Here is a 19,003-nt window from a genome sequence, read left to right on the forward strand (position 1 = left end):
GCGTATTTTCTCGGGAAAATTTCCGATTTCCGCCCTTACCCAGAGGATCAGGAGATGCGAGATAGCCGGTGACATGTTAGGTCATCTGTCATGGAACTCATCCTCGGGTACAGGCGTGCGGCCTCGAATTTTCCCTCATGTAAGAAATTTCGTGAACGCGAATTTGAATGTGAAATAGGATTTATATATTTCGGTTGCCCTCTGGACACTGATACTTTCTGACAGGTTTCGATTATGCTTTTTTCTAGGATATTCTGTGGGGTTAGAAGCAGAGGAACGTCGAGACACTCGTCTGTTTCCTCATCGAACTCGCCGCAAACTTTGAAACCACTTTGATCTGTATTCAAGTGTTATACGCGTTCTAAATCCTCCATTTTCATTGGATACTCTTTCCAATTATCGTATAAATTTTAATGCTATACGATACATTCGTTATTTCGCGTATAACGAGGAGAAGAACGAAACTGTATAGCCTCGAATTTTCTAATACGTTTTTTTCTTTTTTCTCTCTCTCTCTCTTTTCTCTTTTACATTCGAATTCGCAATTCTTTCGAATTCCAGATATCGTTTCCACGACGGAATATCGTAGAGCGGCGTTCGATTCTGAAAATTTTGTTTTTTTAAATTTTTCCCATGTCCCGCACCATACAACGAAGTTGTATTCGAAAAACAAAAAAGCACTAAAAATTTTATTTCATTTTCTCGAAGTGGGATAGATTTCGATAGATTGGAAAAAATTCGTATCCATACATCGTTTAAAAATATTTCATCGAAAAGAATGTTGCAACGATAATACAATGTGTAATACAACTTTTATCAAGAAACGTGTATAAACTCTTTTTGGGGGAATTGATGTGACGCACACTTGTATATAAACCATATTTATTTGCCATACGAGTTTTCAGCCATTTTACATTTACAATAACGTGACTTTATGCTTTCGATTCGAGCGAGGGATCCGAGCGCGCCGTTTCGAGCCCTCCTCGCCACATTCTTCCACAATCTCTTATCGAAGAGAACGTGTTATATCACAATCGATCCCATCGAGGAGGAGACGAACGCTTCCTCGAACGATCCCTCGAATTGCTTAAGTAACGCTTAAGAATATCACAGATCGCGATTCTTGCGTAAACGCACTACAAAATTGTAACAACCTTCGCTACCCTTTGGCCCGCGACAATCCAATTTCCCTTTGTTCGTGGCGGCCACGATTCGGAATTGCGAGCGCATCCACATTCTTTTCACTCTTCTTTCAAGGGGGAGAATTAAGAGCGTCGCGACCAACAGCTCACCGATAACGTTTCCGGAAAATAAGAGAAAGGATCGGGGTGACGTAACAACAATCACGTTTCACAATGAAAGAAAATTGCGCGCGAGCGAAACGAATATTGCGAAAGATGTGTTTTTTGTGCAAGGAATACAGGTTTATTTAGGGATTCATTCAACGTTGTGAAACATTGTTTTTTATTTTTTTTTTTTTTTTTTTTTACGAAAGAATCGTTCGACATGTTGCAATTCGTCGACTCTTATCTTAACTTGACAGCGTGATGAACAATTGTCACTCCGAGATTAATTAATATCGGAGCGAAAAGAGGGAGACGGATGTCAGAAATCGTGGGACTGGTCAAAAGTTGAGGTGAAAGTCGAGTGAGCTGTTCGTCGAGCTGGATCGGCCAAGAGTCAACTGAAACCCGTTTTTTTTCTCTCTCTTTTTTTTCCCTTTCCTTTCTTTTCTTTTCTTTTTTTCTCTCTCTCTCTTTCTCTCTCTCTCCATCGAGAACCGAGCGAAACGGTGTCACGAATAAAAGCGAAGCGTCAATCGAAATTTGTGAAATTTCCGAAGAGTACGAAGATAGAACCGAGCGAAATACACGGGTGAAGATAGAAAGCGCGCTCTAACCAGCCTGGTTATCTCTCTAAAGCCCTTCTCAGCGTTAACGTGGATCTATCCGAAAGTTTGATCGTGTCGATCGACGAGTTTTCTTTTCTTCCTTTTTCTCCTCCTAATTTTCTTCAACTCGACGATTTTTACTTCATTACGCCGCTCCTCTAATCAACTAAACTAAACCGAAAAAGATCAGGGGTGGGAGGCACGACTTATTTACAAACTTTTTAACTTTTAGGGCTAAGACAAGAGGCGAAGACAACGCGCGAGAAACTAAACGAATCCGCGACTCGTGGACGATTTTTCGCCAATCCGCCTCGTCTCCTTTGCTCGACTCCTCTCGAGATTCCGTACGATCGTATACGCTCGTACGAGGTGTGTCGTGAACGAGATCGTTCGATCGAACGATTTCTACGATTTCTGCTCGGATAGGCGAAGGCGTGGAGATTATAATAAACCGTGATCGATCGTCTAACGTGATCGACCCTCGTGTCGATCAAATACCAAATGTACGATCGTATACTTTTTTTTTTCTTTTTTATCTGGTCTATCTGGTGCAATACTCGTCCCGACTAATGGACGAATGATTATATCATCGTTCTCTAATGCCACCACCGATCGTTGTTGCAAAATCGAGAACGCTTTGATAAATTTATCTTCTCTCTCGTTCACTCGCCTGTTTTTGTTCCTTTTTTTTTTTTTGTTCGTCACACACAGACACGCACACACACGCACGCACGCACACATATTCTGTCTCTCTCTCTCTCTCTCTCTCTCTCTCTCTCGTTCGTTTAACAATTTATTGCTTTCGCTATAATAATAAATCTCTAAAATCCTCTAAAGCGTCGTAAGGAGAGATATTAACGTTAATGGCGCGTTCGAACCGAGAGGGAAGGATTGGAGATCCTCCTCCACCGCCGGTTCCTTAGAAAACTCTGAAAACGCTGTAACAAGCTTGTCGTCCATCGATCGATCCTCCGCGTCCTTGGCGAATCGAGCGATCGCTCTCTTCGATCCGTCCAATTTTTCGAATCGAATCTCTGAAAATACGAATTAAAATTAATTTATCCTTGCAAACTGTCAGGGATAAGGAAGAATTTTTTTTATTTTTTTTTTTTATATATTTTTTTTTTTTTTTTGACCAAGTCGATGATTTCTATTACCCGAATCGATTCTCTCCGACGCAAGATCGCTCGACAATTGTTGAAAAAAACAATCAAGCCCTCGCCGCTTTTTCTTTTCTCCGCTGTTCCTTCCGTCACGTCCAATGATCGCCATATTCCAATGATCGAGTTTTTTTTTTTTTTATCAAAGAGACGAAACCTTACGCTGCCGGCGAACGATCGTCCAAGCCTGACCGTCATCACCAGGTGGTGCACTTGTTGGGGGGGTTCATTTTCGTTCCGAGGGGGCAACGGAACGCGTCCGCGAACGCTTGGGAGTTCATCATTATACCGTTGACTCTGATGTTGACCGTTTTCGGAAAGAAGGGAAAAAAATCACGAGAGCTTTGATATCATCGAGTCTTTCGTTCGATCGGGAATGAAATGTGTCGCGGATCGTTTTTAATCGCAATCGATACCTTTCGGGCTGCGGTGTGTGGTAATCGAGCTCAACGGAAAGAATGTAGGCCTCGGCAGTCATATTGGAACAGTAGGTCTGGAAAGGAAGAAATAAGAAGTTGACGTGACGTTCGAAACGCCAATCGTGTTCGCCTATTTTTTAAAACAACAAAAAGAATTCGTGGATCTTCTTCTAACTTCGAAGAAAGTTTCCCTGCGTGACGAATATCGATTTTCCATAAAGCAACAAAAAAAAAAAAAAAGAAGAACGAAAATGAAATGTGTGGTAAAAATGGAAGGAAATCCAAAATTTCGATTCATGCAACGCTCGGATATTGGACGCGAATTAAACGAAAAACGGAAAATTCTTTTTGGAAAAAAGCCACGTCAACCGTCGTGTAATAGGAAATCGAACGTGACGCGCACAACGCGCGAAACGACACGTTTAAAATACATCTTCGAAGGATGAAGAAAATAATAAAAATTTGAGGGAAGGAAAGTGGCCAATCTCGAATCGATGAAATACGGGGCCGGTCTGTTTACCTGGGCGGCGCTTATGAAGAAAAGCTGGCTCGCGCGAAGTCCCTCCAATCCGGGAAGACTTCGATCCTTGCCGTTCGTCAAAGTGTGCCAAGTTTTATACGAAATCTGCAAGGCTCCGATATCGGCGACGTTCTCGTTCCTCGTCACGTTCCAATCAAACTGGAAACACGTTTTCACCGCCACAACCTCGCGCGACAAATTTACAAAGGATATATGTGTATATTATATTTTTTCCCAACCTGTACAGCGACGTCGTTCCCGTAAAATTGAACCTTCCTCCAGAAACTCCTGGCGTAAAGCCTGGCCACGCATTCGATCCTCGCCTCCAACCTCTTCCAAGACTCGGGCGTGATCCAGAGCCATTGATCGACGTTCATATCGGGATCCAATGGCAGTCGGCGTCGATGAAGGTCGAAGGCGTGGAGAATCTCGTGGCCGATCACCGATCCGAGAGTCGCGTGCGCGGCATACGCTGGTCCACCGTCCCAGGACCAGGACCAGGCCGTCATCATCGCCAGTGGGATGCCTGAAATCGACGAGCTACGTTTTCTCTCCTCGAACAACGATCGAAAAGAACGGTTCGAAAGTTTCTCGTTTTTACCAATCGTGTTCGTCGACGATTCGTAGTAGGCGTTCACGCTGTAGGGATGACGACGCCTGCGAAAGTAAATTTAATTTCAAATATGAGATATTTATAGCAAAAGTCAAAGTATTCGCGCGTTGATTTTTTCTTTGAGTCGAGGAACGAAGGAAAAACGACCGGTTTTTGATCCGGATCGGGCGGTTTCTTACTTCTCGGTCACGTTTCTCCTCAAAACCTTGTCGTCGACGGTGCGAATCTGTTGGAATCGTTTCAACACGGTGTGGAAAAAGTCGTCTGGATCGATCTCCACCTGTCGAAAGTAACAGAAAGGGGGGAAGGTTTTAAGGTGATATAAATACATCGCGAGACGCGTTTGGAATGCGAAGAAGAAGGCGCTCACCTCGGCCATTTCTCGGGCCAGTAAGCTCTCGTTGTAGAAACCAGGCCACACGTGAAATCTTCCCCGCAACGAGTTGAGCTTCAACAACGCCTGCGTCCTCGTCTCCTCGTCTAGCCAAGATTTCACCAGAATACGCTCGGCTACCGTCTCTTTCACGCGCTCGAACAGCCCCCCCACCTGTTCGCCGCACCAATGCAATTTGTCTCGATTGCGTTTCGATAGAGGAAAAAGGAAATATTCGAAACGAGAGAGGCTATTTTTTTCTCGTCCTAACACTAAAATTTCTAAGACAACTTTCTAAGCTTTCTAAGGTAGAGCATCGTCGTGTTCGTGCAAATTATTTTTCACATTACCCTGTTCGCTAGGGTTTCTAGATACTGAGGCGTGTACTGTTGCACGTAGAGAGCGCCCACGACTTCACCGAACACCTCCTTGGTCAGCTTGAAACAAGAAAGCTTCCAGTCCTTGCTCCCGGTCACGTTCACGATGTCGTGCAGGGTGTCAGTCGCGTACAGCAGCAACAATCCATTGTGAATGATCCTTGGTAACAAGATGCCCTCGTGAGTATATTATTCTATCTGCATTAAAACTTTATTTACGTTTACCATCCCTCTCTCTCTCTCTCTGTTTCGATCGATCTAGCATTGGCCATAACTTTCTTTAAGGATGAAATAATTAAAAGTCTGTGAGAATAGGCATCGAAAATATGTATATAAGCATAATGGCCTCGTTGCTGTAATAATAACGAACAGTTGGCATCGAGAACTTAACGTTATCGATTCTATCGAGGCTCTCTATGTCACGCTACCATAAATACGAACCCATTTAAACGAATTCGAGGATATTCTTTATGCTGCTTAACTTTTACGTCGCGATTCCTTTAACTGAGTTCTTTTCTTTTCGTGTATTTTGTATATATATCGAGATCGTGCTTTCACAGTCGTTCCATGATGAAATGTTTTCAAGTTTTTCTTATTGAGATGTATACGTGGAAGGCAATGGTGGGCAAAATTACGAATAAAGTTACTTGGATTTAATTTATCGTTCATAAACGTAATAATAATCGCAAATTATACCATCGAACGGTCGAGGTTATTGCTAAGAGCGAATCAACTATAATAGCTATATGATAAGTGTTATTCGAGCATTTTAATTGCCCGAAATTTTCAACGAGTTTCAATTCTGGAATTAATAATTGCAAAGAGATTGGAAAAAATTTTTTTTCCTTTTTTAATGTACGGTATGGAGGTATGGAAGGCAATGATGGGCAAAATTACGAATAAAGTTGGACTTGGACAATTTATCGTTCATAAACGTAATAATAATCGCGAATAATTATACCGTCGAACGATCGAGGGTTAATCAACTAAGAGCGAATCAACTATAATAGCTATATGATAAGTGTTATTCGAGCATTTTAATTACTCGAAATTTTCAACGAGTTTCAATTCTGGAATTAATAATTGCAAAGAGGTTGGAAAAAATTTTTTTTCCTTTTTTTACAACGATAAAAATCTTTTTAGATCGGGAACAGCGATAATTTCCGCAGATGCGCCGAAATTTCCTGACGAAGTGTAATGGACGAATTAGGCGCCGATTTACGATGCATGCTCTGGTATCAAAATTTATGGTCGTGCCGTACGTTTATTAACCGCGTGCGTACGAAATTCTCTCCTCGTAAATGTTACGCCGACACTACGATCGGCCACCTACTAAACAAATCCTTAAAGCCGCGCTTTAACCTTACCTTTCATTTCCAGCCACCATTTCCAAAACGATTATTCCAAATATATAAAAACGTGACGATTTAAAACGTGATTATTTCGGTTATTTCGAAATTCTTCTTCATACGTAATCGGAACAACGGTGGAAAGAAAATTGGAAAAGTTTAGATTAAAATTCACGAGACGTTGCGAGAAAAGCGAGATTTCGAAATGGCGGGATAGATGGTTCGAATACAAATTGGCGAATGTCTCGTTCCGCGAAATTACCTTCGCCGGTAATTATCGCTGTGGCTGTATTCATCCCTCCATTTGCATAGCGTCTGTCTAAGAGAGATAATAGCGGAGAGGAACGAGCGTAGGCTGCCAAGAGTGGCGTTTTCGAATTCTCGAACGTTTGCTCCCCTATCGGTACGCTCTGATATTAGGGCTAAACTGGGAAGTTGACGATTTGTCGCCTCGTCGTCCATTTAAATAGGAAATGAGAAAATTACGCGAAAAACTATTGTTACTATATTGTAATTGTGCCACAATTATTTGGTTTTGACTCGACGTTATAAAATGTTATACTCTGTCGCTTCGTGCTTTACACCGACCAAAGAATTTCACCTTCGGATCTTTCCACCGAAATAATCCGAATAAACTCGAGTCGAGCCGTCTTCCAGCTCGAATACCACCACAATCACTTATTCCTTTTTTCCTCTTTTTTCATTTTTTATTGTTGAACAGATATTAACGATTCGATCAAGCAAATCGATTTGCCAATTAAATTCGACGTCTCGTCGTCGGAACGAGATATTTCTCTCACACGCAAATTTACTCTTCTAAGCTCGTTGACAGCTTCTATCGAAATTTTTCGACGAAGCTCGAGTTACCATTTTACACTCGCTCGCTCGAGGAAAAGTATCATTTTTCACCCCGTGAAATTGTATTTTCTGTCGCCCTTTCTTGAAACTGTCACGCGTAACTTCCATCGAATTCTGACCGGAACTTGAGGGGAACTTGCGTTATACGCATTATGCAAATGCGAATGCCAGTGTCATCAAAGTGAAATTCGGCTCACACGGAGCGTGAAACTCAACGAAGCGTGGTGAGAACCTCGGCGATCGGTACGATTCGCGGTAATCGATGTTCACAGCGTTGCTTCCTCGTCCAGAATTATCGGGGAAAAAATGTCCGCAATCGTGCGGCTAAGTAGAGGAATTTGAAAGAAATGAAACGCGTATTTTTAATCTTAAAATCGATCTCGCTTCTCTTCGTTTTTCTGCTCTTTTTTTTATAATTAATAACATTTCAAACGGTCAATAGATTATATCAGAGTTAGCCCTGTCCTGAATTCGATAATTAATTATGTCCGTTCGAATTATTAATTTTGGAAATTGTCGAGTCATCGACCGTTATCCTCAAAGACCCTGCTTTTGTTCCATTCGACAAAAGAGAAATTATGGGAGGATTAATTGGTCGGACGAAAGGCGAATTAATCGTGTTTCGATTGCTCTTTGTTCCTATAAAGTGGCTCGATTATCGAGCCAACGAATACGCGACACGGTATATCAATTTTCCTCCGGCCAAAGAATTCTTGCGGCGAGAATCGAAATTTTCCCCTGGATCGTCGAATCGAGCACGAATTTCTCCCTTTTTTCAAACCCTTTTACACGAGGATCGGGCGAAAATTTCATGATAATTCTCTCACCTGTTTTCGAATTATTCTCGAAATAACTGCGAAGAAAATTATTTTCACGACAATTTTCCAATTTTTCTCGCTGAAAATTCATCGTCACGGTTTCCAAGTAATCGAAAAGAAGAATCATCCCAATGACACCACGTTTCCTAATGCGAATCCTCGTTCGTTCGACAACGATTCGTATTTCCTTCGTACGTTCCTTCCTCGAATGTGTCCAACGAAAGTAAACGCGATTCGACGCAATAATGCAGTTCTTCCGACTGACCTCATTTACGTTCCATTAATATCCATAATTCGATTCATTGGCCGAATGGCCGATATTTACTCGAATCTTCGACTTCCGGATTATCGATCGCTCGTTATCAATAATATATATATATATATTTTGAACAACAGCCAGCCAAAACTTTTGTAGAGCATAACAATTATTTACCCGGGGAAAACAGGGCAGAACTAACAGTTTAGCTTCGTGTTTATAAAATTATCATTAGCTGTATTGTAGCTTAATATAATATTTTCCTGTAACTGTTGACGAATGTGCGGCAAGGAGAGCGGATGATAGGTTGAACATTTCAATCCATATCGGTAAATCCATATCGATAATTCGAAACGCGATCTCAACGCGCCCATTTTTGCGTCGTCGTGTAAACTGTTTAACGTTTAACGAAGAATCCATTGCGAAATCGGGTAAAAATGTCCACATAAAGGGAATTGGCCCATAAAGGGAAAAAATTATCGAAGAGATTTGATATCGAAATTTCGTAATTTCGATAGGAGGAGCGATCGTAAAAATTGCAGGTGCAGTTACCTTCCATCGTTATTTTTAATATCGCACACAGATGATTCGGTTAATAAATAGCGACTGGCTGCGCCATCGTAAAAAAAAAAAAAAAAAGAACGCCGTTTTTCCGCTCGTATTTCCGCTTCATCTTCGAAAATAATTCTTCACGCTCGATCGATAATATTTTTGTCGCGAAATAGAAAGTGTAATTACACTCGATTTCTCTCTCGATTCGTTTAATTAAAAATCGCTGACCCAACACTTGTTATTTTTTCCTCTAAAAATTAGATTTAAATTTCAAATCTTTTATCCGTCTCGTTTAATATTCACTCGGATTTGGAATAATGGTTCCGTTCACGGATTTGGGTAATCAAGTCAGAGATTCGATTAAAGCTCGCGAACAGGCCGAGTCAATGCTGCGAAAAGAAGAATGGAATTTCGTGGCGAAAATACGAGCCAACGGACGTATTTTCGATAAATTGCTCCTCTCCGATCTTTCCAGAAATCTAAATTTGCACGAAAATAAAGAACGTCCATTCGTTAAAATTTCCCGAAAAGAAATTCGCAAATTGCCTGAAAGTAGAAGGAAAAAAATAATCGAAAAAATTTCCTCTTCGATCCTCTCCAAAGCTCGGGCGGAAAGAGAGCAGGATGGATGTTTCCAGAGGGGGGGATTCGTAATCGCACGCGCTTACCTTCTGGAAAAGCGATTCAGCAGTTTGCCAAGGCTGCGGAAGTAGCGCGGGGCGGTAACGTAAACGTAGACCAGCTGATCCTCGTAGCCGTGAGGGCTACGATCCCGATTGCGGCTGCTGTGATTGTAAAGATCGGCAGTGGCAGCGCCTAGAGTGGCGTTCAGCAGCGTCCCCCACCTTATCTAACCCGGGTGAAAACGGGACCAAGTCACTTTTCCTATCCAAAAATTGCCTACGTGACACGTAATAACGTTCGACCTTTTACTCACATAACCGAAACTCTCCTGGAGATAGGACATGTTGAACGGCACGTACACCCTTTGGTCCACGTCCACCCAATTGTACAGATCCTTGTGCTTCGGATATATCTGCCGATAAATCAACATTTATTTATTTTATCTCGAATGAAAATTCGAGAAGAACCTTCCTTTTGCTTCTTTTTTTTTTTTTTTTAATCGAACGATGGCTCGATGACCATCGTTCGGGTAAAGAAAGAAAGTTTGTTTGTTTGTCCTCACCTTGCTGAGAGACAGACAGAATTGTAACAGCAGATCGATCTCCGATGCGCGATCCTTCGGATCCATAGTCTTCGGTAGAAAACCCTCCACGATTCTGTGAATCCTTCTCGATCTTAGCTCCTCCATCTTACTCTGTAAAATAATAACCGTTTGATATCGTTCGATCAACGACAAACGCGCGTGTAAACCGTGCTCAGAGAAAAAGGGGGATGAAGATGTTCGCTCGAAAGGATCGTGAAAGGGAGAGGAAAGGTGTCGTATACACGTCATCCGCGAATGAAGAAGAAGAAGATCGATCGTCGTCGAAAAGGCGAACGGTCGAAGAAGCCACGAACGTGTTCAACAAAACTTTCGGGATCGAAACTTCGATCCGTTTCGAGAAATACAACGAGAATAAAATTTTAAAAGAATGGAAAAATTAAATCAAATCGTATTTTCTGAAAATACGATTGGGGGCGGTGAGAGTCGTTCGATCCGTTTCGACGAGTCGGGCGATCCAGAAAGAGAATCAAACTTTAATAAAAATTAATCGAACACGATGCGAAGTTTTCGAAGAAGAAAACTTTCTCCGTGAGAAATTAAATCGTCGTAAATTGAAGATACAATTCCACGATGATTCTTCTTTGTTCGAACGCTCTTCCTCGTCTCGAGATATCATCGATCGAGAAATTTTTAAACGCGGGAGGAATTATTCGAGCGCGAATAATTTCGATGAACGGTTCCGGGTGTTGCGACTCTCGAGAACGAAAACGAGAGGGGTGTAAAAGAAAGAAAAAAAGAAGAAAGGAAAAACGATGGAAAGGAACGTCGATAAGGGGAGCGAAGGCTGCGCTCCTCTATCTTTGGCACGCTCTTCTCACACCGGCAACTTTTCCGCTCGAGGAAAGCTTTAGCCCACCCGCGGGAATTCGCCCCTCTGTCGGATGAACTTCTCGAAATGCTTCTCGTATATGCAACGTAACGGCGCGACTATCGAGCAGATTTTTTTCTCTCCTTCTCTCTTCCTCCGTTTATTCCTCCTGAGAGGGAACAAGTTTTCACGCGTCGTCCCCCTGAGAAACGTGGAAACACAGAGCGCGCCGAAATATCTTCCGCCGAGAGATCGTTCCTCGCCGTTTTCCTCCCAAAATCTCGTACACCTCTTTTCACAAAGATGATACGATGATTCCTTGGAATTTCCATATATTCTCTATCATATCACGAGTCAGAATCGTTTATCGTTTCTTTTACAATCAAACAGGTTGAAATAAGAGGGGAGCATTGCGGTAACTTTTCTTCTCGAACGAATCCTCAGAATCGTTCCTTTAAAGGGCGATCGTGTACGAGGGATGCATGGAACAAAGAAAAATATCGTAATTTTTTTACCTCCAACAGAGTATAGAGAGATTCACCAAGTCGGATTCTCGAAATTCCATCTCGATTTTCAATAATTCGCCACGATTCTCCTCCCGTTTCCTTTGATCCCTTCGATCAAAGAGCGTTTCACTCGTTCTTTCTTTCGCTCGTCGACTGACTCGAGAGACTCTAACTCTTTTTAGCCGTCTGAATTAACGTGTGTTTCGATCGAATTAAAAGCTGCCAACCTTCCTTGCCACCTCGGCTACCAACCTCTTCTCTGCGTTCTGTTCAGTCGGCCATTTCCTTTCGCAAAAGAAAAAATAGAAACGCGATCCAATTTCTTTCCATCGATCCCGATCGACGTTCGACCACATTCCTTCCAATAATAAATGAAGCCGTGGGGGGAAGGGCACAATGGTATGATAACTAAAGCAATATCCGCTTGTTCGTGTTTTATTCGCGCGGAGAGGAATTGGAAAGCGCGATCGAGCGCGATTCCGTGAGGAGAGGATCCCGAAATGAGGCGAAGGAAGGCCCTGTCTCGAGGAAAAATTCGTTCGAGAGAAAAGGGGGGGATACGTCTCAGTTACGTGGAGATTGGCAATCGGATATTCCGGATATCCATTGGAAACTCGGCCCACTTTCTTCTCTGCTGATGGAAATTTTTGAAAAAGCAATTTTGCCGATCTCCACTTTTGGAAGTAAGGGAGAAGGTGAGGAGAATGAGGGGGAAGTTGAAGAAACAGGAGATTCGAAATGTAAACGAACGGAGGCAAATTAATTGGCTTAGCTAGCTCGATTGCTCATAATGCAGAAATGTATTAGCGCGGCAAACTTTTCCAGGATCGCGTTTCTAGGAAATTTTCACTGAATCGATCGAACAAATACAAAGTATTCTGCGACGAGAATATTATATTTCGTTAATTTGTAAAATTGGCGCTTTCACTCGGTGTTGACGAATTCTTGAAAATTTTGCTTGAATCGAAGGAATAAAAAACGGAAGGAATAATAAACCTTTAAAATCTTTCACTCGACGATAATTTCGCGCTCGATGAAATTAATGAGCATCGTGGAACGAGACTTGCATCCTTTTCTTTTATGCAAATTTTAAAATTGATCCAGAAAAGAACGTTCGTTCGATGTCTAAAAAAATTTATAATTAAAAGAATCTGATTTCACATCTGATGACATTGAAATTCTCATCGTCGTTTAACAATTTTTACGAATGTTTTATATATATATATATTCCAATTTAATCGCGTTTTCATTCGTAAAAATTGTTAAACGACGACGAGAATTTCAATATCATCAGATGTGAAATCAGATTCTTTTAATTATAAATTTTTTAAACATCGAACGAACGTTTTTCATTATATATATAAATAAATTAATAAGACGAATCCAATAATTCTCAGCAGCAAACCGGCCGCTTTATTCTTCGCCGGCTTAACTTGCTTACTTATCCTTTCAGGAGGATGTAGAGGGAACTTGGTAAAAATACACGTAAAACACAGCTTACACGCCGGTGAATATATATAAAAGCGGCGAAACGGTGAATTTATTAAATCCACGCTGCGACAAAGCCGGCGGCCGCTTCGCGTGGCCGCTCATCGTTTTCAGGAATTAAGCGGAATGGGCTCTGGGTTCGTTTGCTGTAATTAGCGGGACAAAGAGCTCGGCGAAAATTGCGTCCGGTTTGGTTTCCATAAACTGGCTTAATGTAATTGCCACGCGGGAGAAACGTAAGGATATACGTTTCTACTTTGAGGAAGCGAATATCGTTTCTCCCTGAACAAATTTTCTGTCTTTCCTCGCGAATCCTTGAAACATTGTCACTTGGACGAAGTTGGAGAGTTTTTTTTTTTTTTTTTTAGAAAAATAAAAGAAAAATATCTTTTCTTTCTTTTAGAAAGATCTTGCAAATATCGATTCAAGCAGATTTCTTTCTTTTTGGACAGGGATTCACCGTGTGCGGTATAGAAGCAAATTATCAAAGATGAAAATTAACGCGATATCGAGGCGAGTCCCGGAGGGTTCGAAGGGGCAGCGCAGAGGGATCATTAATTTAAATTTCAATTCGATTTGCATGTAAACGCGTCCCCCAAGCAAGCGTCGGGGGAAGAAGTGGTGGTGGACGAGAGGAACGGGTCGGATCTGAATCCACGAGCATTTGAACGGGGGGTGGATGCATTTAGTCGAATTTCCAGCCTTAATTAGAGTGACGGTGACGAAATGGTGGAACACGGTGCCGGATATGAAAGCGAGCCGAGCGAGAGGTCGAGAATAAATCGAGGGTGAATAGTTTTGAACGTTAGTTCTCGTCCACGAACCAGGCTCGTCTCGTCGCCACACTGTTGATGCCACGTCTTTGGAGAATTAATTCTGCACGTTAAAACGTTACAAGTTTTAACACGCTCGCTCTATTCTTCGTCCAATCCGACGAATAATAAACAAATCCATTTGGTCGTCGAATAAAATTTTCGCGTATCCTTGTGTGGGTTTGTGCGTTCTCCAGAATCCACTGTGAATATATCGCGTATATCGGAATATTCCACGAGGGAAAACGTTTCCTCGAGGGAAAATATCGCGTATTTAAACTTTTTTAAAAAGTTAATCCGAATTTCTTCAAAGCTATCGATGTATCGGTATTTCGCGTTAATACCTTCTTATTTAACTGGTAGAAAGGACATAGAAGAAAAGGGAGGAGAGAATTTAAAATCTAAATATATAAAAAAGTGACGAGTTTAAATCCATCGCGCCAATTTCCCGTTTATGTTTAAATATCTTCCGTGCAACGTTTGCTTTCCGCGAGATGGTTTCATTTGCGGGGATTCTGGCAGAAGCGACAGTCATATTTACCGCGATAAATCGGGGGAAAAAACTGCTTATTGCGCAGATTTATCCAGGAGCAAAGTTTTTAATCCTCTGTTTACCCGGTGATCTCGAGAGTTGAACGTGAAAACGTCGCTTTGCTCGCTCGGATATCTTGACCGCGCATCGATACTCCCTTTCTCTCTCTCTCTCTCTTTCGAGCATAAAAAGAGAAGAACGACCTTTGCGTGCAAATGATCGCGAATAAAATATATAAAATTGGAAAGTTAAATTAACCGCACGAATTGGAAAATATTCGAGGCGAAAGCATTGCGTGGAAAACGTATCCGGTCAGAATTTCCACGCGTTTATTCCCCGAGAAGCGCGACTTTTAATTACCGTCGTCGTCGTCAACGTCGATTCGTAAACATTGCGGGAAATTTCATTAAAAGCGGGGACGGCTTTATTAATCGAAATGGTCGCGCAACACCCTCTCTGCGTCCAGGGACTTTGTCGTCGCCTCGATTCGATCGATCCACCGAATTGAATCGGCGCGACGCACCGGGCCAGGAATCGTGGAGAGTCCGGAAGGAAGGAAGTCCTATCGAAAATTAACGAATTTTTCGATAGGAGAAAAGAAAAGGAGATCCAATTTTCATCCTCCTCGTGTGAATCGCAAAGAATGAAAAGGTTTTCGCGAAACGAGAACGAGCAAGGTTCGATTTTTGGGGGGGAAAAAAAAGAACGAGGGGATATCTCGGCAAGTGAGTAACTATGGCTATTAATATTCATCGCGCGAATTAATATCGATGCTGGCCACAATTCGAAAATTTATCAGGCTTTATTAAATTTAATCGAGCATCCGTGTATCTGTGAACGTTCTCGCGCCCGATGAAATCGAGAATCGAGAACGACGATCGAGTTTTTTTTCGATCCATTTAACCTTAATCTTTTCGATTAATTGAATAATTTATATCAATTGTTAAGAATTATCGAATTTCGAGTGGATTCGAGCGAATCGGTGTTTAGACGCACGCGCGCGTGTAATATTTATGGACTAATCGTAGCGGTTGTGGTGGTGGTGATGGTCGTAAATTATACGTATTATAGAGCTTTTAAGAGAGCCACGAAAAGGATGCGCGTAGAAAATTAAACGAAGCATCCGAAATACGCGAGATGAAATTGGACGCGGACGAAAATTTTTGGGCGATGATTTATGAAAACGTAGATCAATCCGTGGAATAAATACAACGATAAGCGAAGTTAAAACACAGGGGAGAGAGAGAGAGAGAGAAAAGAATAAGAAACGGTTGAGAGATTATTAATTAATTTGAAATTTTATATTATCGAAACTTTCCTCGTTTCTCGTACGTATAACAATAATAAACCTTCATTTTTCAAACGATCGCTCTCTCTCTCTCGTTTCCTTGTGATTAAAAAGATCAAGATGAAGAACGTAAGATCGTTGCGTAGTATATATAAACAATCAAGAAATATAGCTCGTATAGTTATCGTGCGGCTGCAAGTGTCTCTTAATTAATCTCTCGAGACTGCTCGAGCGGTCTATACCCTTTCCTCCCTCTTATCCTATATTTCTACAGCGCAGGCACGGTTGATTGTGAACTCGGAACGAAGGAAAGAGCTCGCACGCGAGCCATTTCCCTTTCGAGCTCGACGATACGCCGAGTTCTCGATTTCCATTCGAGAGGATCCGAGAGGGGTAAAGTCGAGAGGGCGGCTCGAGAGGGCAGCAGCAGCAGATCGGTGATGTGATCCGCCGCGTGTATACACCGATTGCCGTGGAGAGGCAGCAACGAATCCGGCTATTTATTCGGCCGATCTTTATCCGATCTCTCGAAATTTCGTCGGTGAACAAAGTCGAGTTTAAAATTATTTAGGGGAGGAGAGAGAATGGAGTCTTCGTTAAAAATTTAAAAGGGGGGAGGGAACAAAGGAGATTGGAAACGGTGCCGAATTGGAAAAAAACGACGTGTAATCATTTATTAAACGTCACGGTTTAAATAGACTCGCGACGACGGTTCTCCATTCAGCCTCGTGATGGCTGGATTAATGTTCACGCGCTAAAGACCGTGAAAAATGGCAAATGGATTTACTTTCTGTGTTCCTATTCTTCTTTTTCGTCTTTTTTTTTTTTTTTCGAATAGATTTCTCTCGCTCGATCTCGAATATCGATTCGAACTTCTAGCGCAGAACAACATCGATCGGGACGATGATTAATCGGTGAATCGTCCGTTTAACGCCAAGCGTAGTAAAAACAATAATTTCCTTCTCTAAACTCGAGTTGCCGCGAACTCTCGCAAAATTAAATTGATACGACTTTTAATTGTCCATCCGCAAGTTTTAACGACTTGAAATCCGATCGAGAAGTTATTCGATGTAAACGTAACTTCGCCGTATAAGATAAATTGACAAAACTCTTTTTTCCCCCCCCCCCCCCCCCTTTCTCCATAAAACTCGTCCACGATACGAACGACACAAAAGTAGAATATTAATATATCGATATAATTACGAATTGTATTAAGGCGCGTCATAGACTCGCGGAGCATTGTTGAATTTGCTAATTCAGACTCGACGTTTTGAGGGAACGAGTCCCTGGTTAATTAAGCTCGCTTGTTTCCGCGTTACAATTGGCCGAGTTTCGGTTTCGCCGTTTCTTTCGAGTATATTTTTTTCAAAACAACACACAACCTCTTGCGCCGTGAAAGAGAAACATTCTTTTAGGGTCTCGGCGGAGGAGTTTCTGCCGGGAGTCGTACTTCATTTACGCCGCCGTTGAATTCGCAATTTCGTTTCGGCCTCGGCCTTTGTTTAATTTGCCGGCCTAGGAAAAAAAATTGTTATCCCGAGGCTGACCAAAAAGGAAAAAAAAAAAAAGTTAAATTTTGTTTAACGCGATGCATTTCAACGATGCGGAGAGGGAAACGTTGGTTTGAGCGCGAAATCATTCGACTTGTAACGTCGCCGGGTGAATGAATCAATTACGAAGATTAAATTCGTCGGAAGCGGGCGAGAATCCGGACGTTTTACCCGCCAAGAAAGATTATTCTGGCGGATATATCCCCGTCAAATTTACGAGGAAACGCTCCGCCATAATTCACCAGCTCTCATAATCATTATGCCCGATGCGTCTCCCCTCGGCCGCCATCCTTTCCTTTAAAATCCTTCCATCGAGGAATTAATTATCCCGAAACTCGTGTCGCTCTTCCATCGACCAGATTACGACGATTTTCGACAGTCGAACGACACCCCTCCAGAGAGTAGTTCGTAATCTATTTATCGTGTCTGATAAATTCGAAAAATTAGAATTTTGCGATCGAAACGAAACGAAAGCGAATCGAAAGCGGGATTGGAACCAAGATTTCGTCACCGAGATTTTGCGAGAAACGAATTTCAGAATCTCCTCCTCAGACGCCATCGATCTTTTTCTCCGCCCCATATTTTTCTTTTCTAAGCCGTAAGATCCTGTTTCCCTTCCTTCCGTTCCAGTGGAAGGCTGCTCTTCATTTATCGAGATTCATATTGCGAGATCAAGCGGAATATCTCCTCTTTCTGAATCTCGCGTGTAATCGTTTCGAATTTCTTCCATTCTCGGCGGGCTAAATTGATGGAAACCACGTTGCTAATACGTTCGGGGAAATCTCTGCCCGCTTGAATCTTCTACCGCGGAGAAGATTTTCCTCATCTCGAGAGACGCTGTTCGATTTCATCGATTTTTCGACCGACTCGAATATCCCAATGTGCTCGAAACCGCTGGATGTGAAAACTGTACGCTCAATCACAATCGTCGAGTCTTTCTTGAATCATGAAAGAAAATAATATAATAAAACGAAAGTAAAATTTTAATTTAAACTTTGGTATTTCGTAGAATGAAATGTAAACGTAACCGTTGAAATGGAAGATGCTTAAGAAAGATCGATGACAGTGCTGCACTCTCGTTCATCAATTGGCCACTACAAAGTATCCAACAAAGTTGAAAAATCCCTAGAAGCGTGGAATTAAAAATATCTATATCTAATTTCGCAACGAAAGAGATTTTATTCTGCTTGACGATGGAATCGAGCAACATCTGTTTGGAAAAGTAGTTTCGTTTTACAATTCGACAATCGAAACGTCAAAATGTTTTGGGGACATCGCCTGCAATAATTCCCTTCCCTTATGATAGCGTCGTTATTTGGCATTATGCCTAGACTCCACCGGCCTAGGTATACACTGGCGGATACGATCTTAGCAAATCACTTGCAATATTACCACCGCGAGAATTAATTCTGAGCGTTGCACCGCGAGACAGTTATGACTCGCCGCGGTAAACTGAACCCAAGGTAGCTTGTGCCAACTTCTTCATTTGGTATGTAGCGCTCGTTGATAAGGTCGAATTCGCGAAACTGTATTAAGGGCGGCCATCTTTACATACGTGGAGGAAAGGAAATTCGAACGAGTTCGTTTTTCGTTTGCCAAGCGACG

General features: G+C 42.0%; 2 protein-coding genes across 7 annotated transcripts in view; one reads left to right on the plus strand and one right to left on the minus strand.

Moving 5' to 3' along the window:
• The window catches only part of LOC100866315 (CDAN1-interacting nuclease 1), a 131,049-nt gene that overhangs the window by 21,896 nt on the left and 90,150 nt on the right, over nt 1-19,003 (plus strand). The gene's annotated exons all lie outside the window — the stretch shown is intronic.
• The window catches only part of LOC100865960 (neprilysin-1), a 66,875-nt gene continuing 48,737 nt past the window's right edge, over nt 866-19,003 (minus strand). For 4 of the 6 annotated variants that reach the window (XM_086904759.1, XM_086904761.1, XM_086904760.1 and 1 more), the window contains 12 exons: nt 10,373-10,504; nt 10,124-10,222; nt 9,855-10,036; nt 5,327-5,513; nt 4,974-5,150; nt 4,783-4,883; nt 4,592-4,647; nt 4,230-4,516; nt 3,991-4,149; nt 3,468-3,544; nt 3,049-3,393; nt 866-2,925 (listed from right to left, as the gene is read on the minus strand). In XM_086904759.1, coding sequence (XP_086760885.1) covers nt 3,249-3,393; nt 3,468-3,544; nt 3,991-4,149; nt 4,230-4,516; nt 4,592-4,647; nt 4,783-4,883; nt 4,974-5,150; nt 5,327-5,513; nt 9,855-10,036; nt 10,124-10,222; nt 10,373-10,504 — 1,602 coding nt within the window. In that variant the 3' untranslated portion in view covers nt 866-2,925; nt 3,049-3,248. The remainder of the gene's footprint in view (nt 2,926-3,048; nt 3,394-3,467; nt 3,545-3,990; nt 4,150-4,229; nt 4,517-4,591; nt 4,648-4,782; nt 4,884-4,973; nt 5,151-5,326; nt 5,514-9,854; nt 10,037-10,123; nt 10,223-10,372; nt 10,505-19,003) is intronic. The other 2 variants (XM_031918369.2, XM_031918368.2) reach the window with 2 other exon arrangements.

Source organism: Apis florea, unplaced genomic scaffold, assembly GCF_048593485.1.
Source record: "Apis florea isolate Af1SG1 unplaced genomic scaffold, ASM4859348v1 contig_2350_pilon, whole genome shotgun sequence".
In the NCBI taxonomy this organism is placed as follows: domain Eukaryota; kingdom Metazoa; phylum Arthropoda; class Insecta; order Hymenoptera; family Apidae; genus Apis; species Apis florea.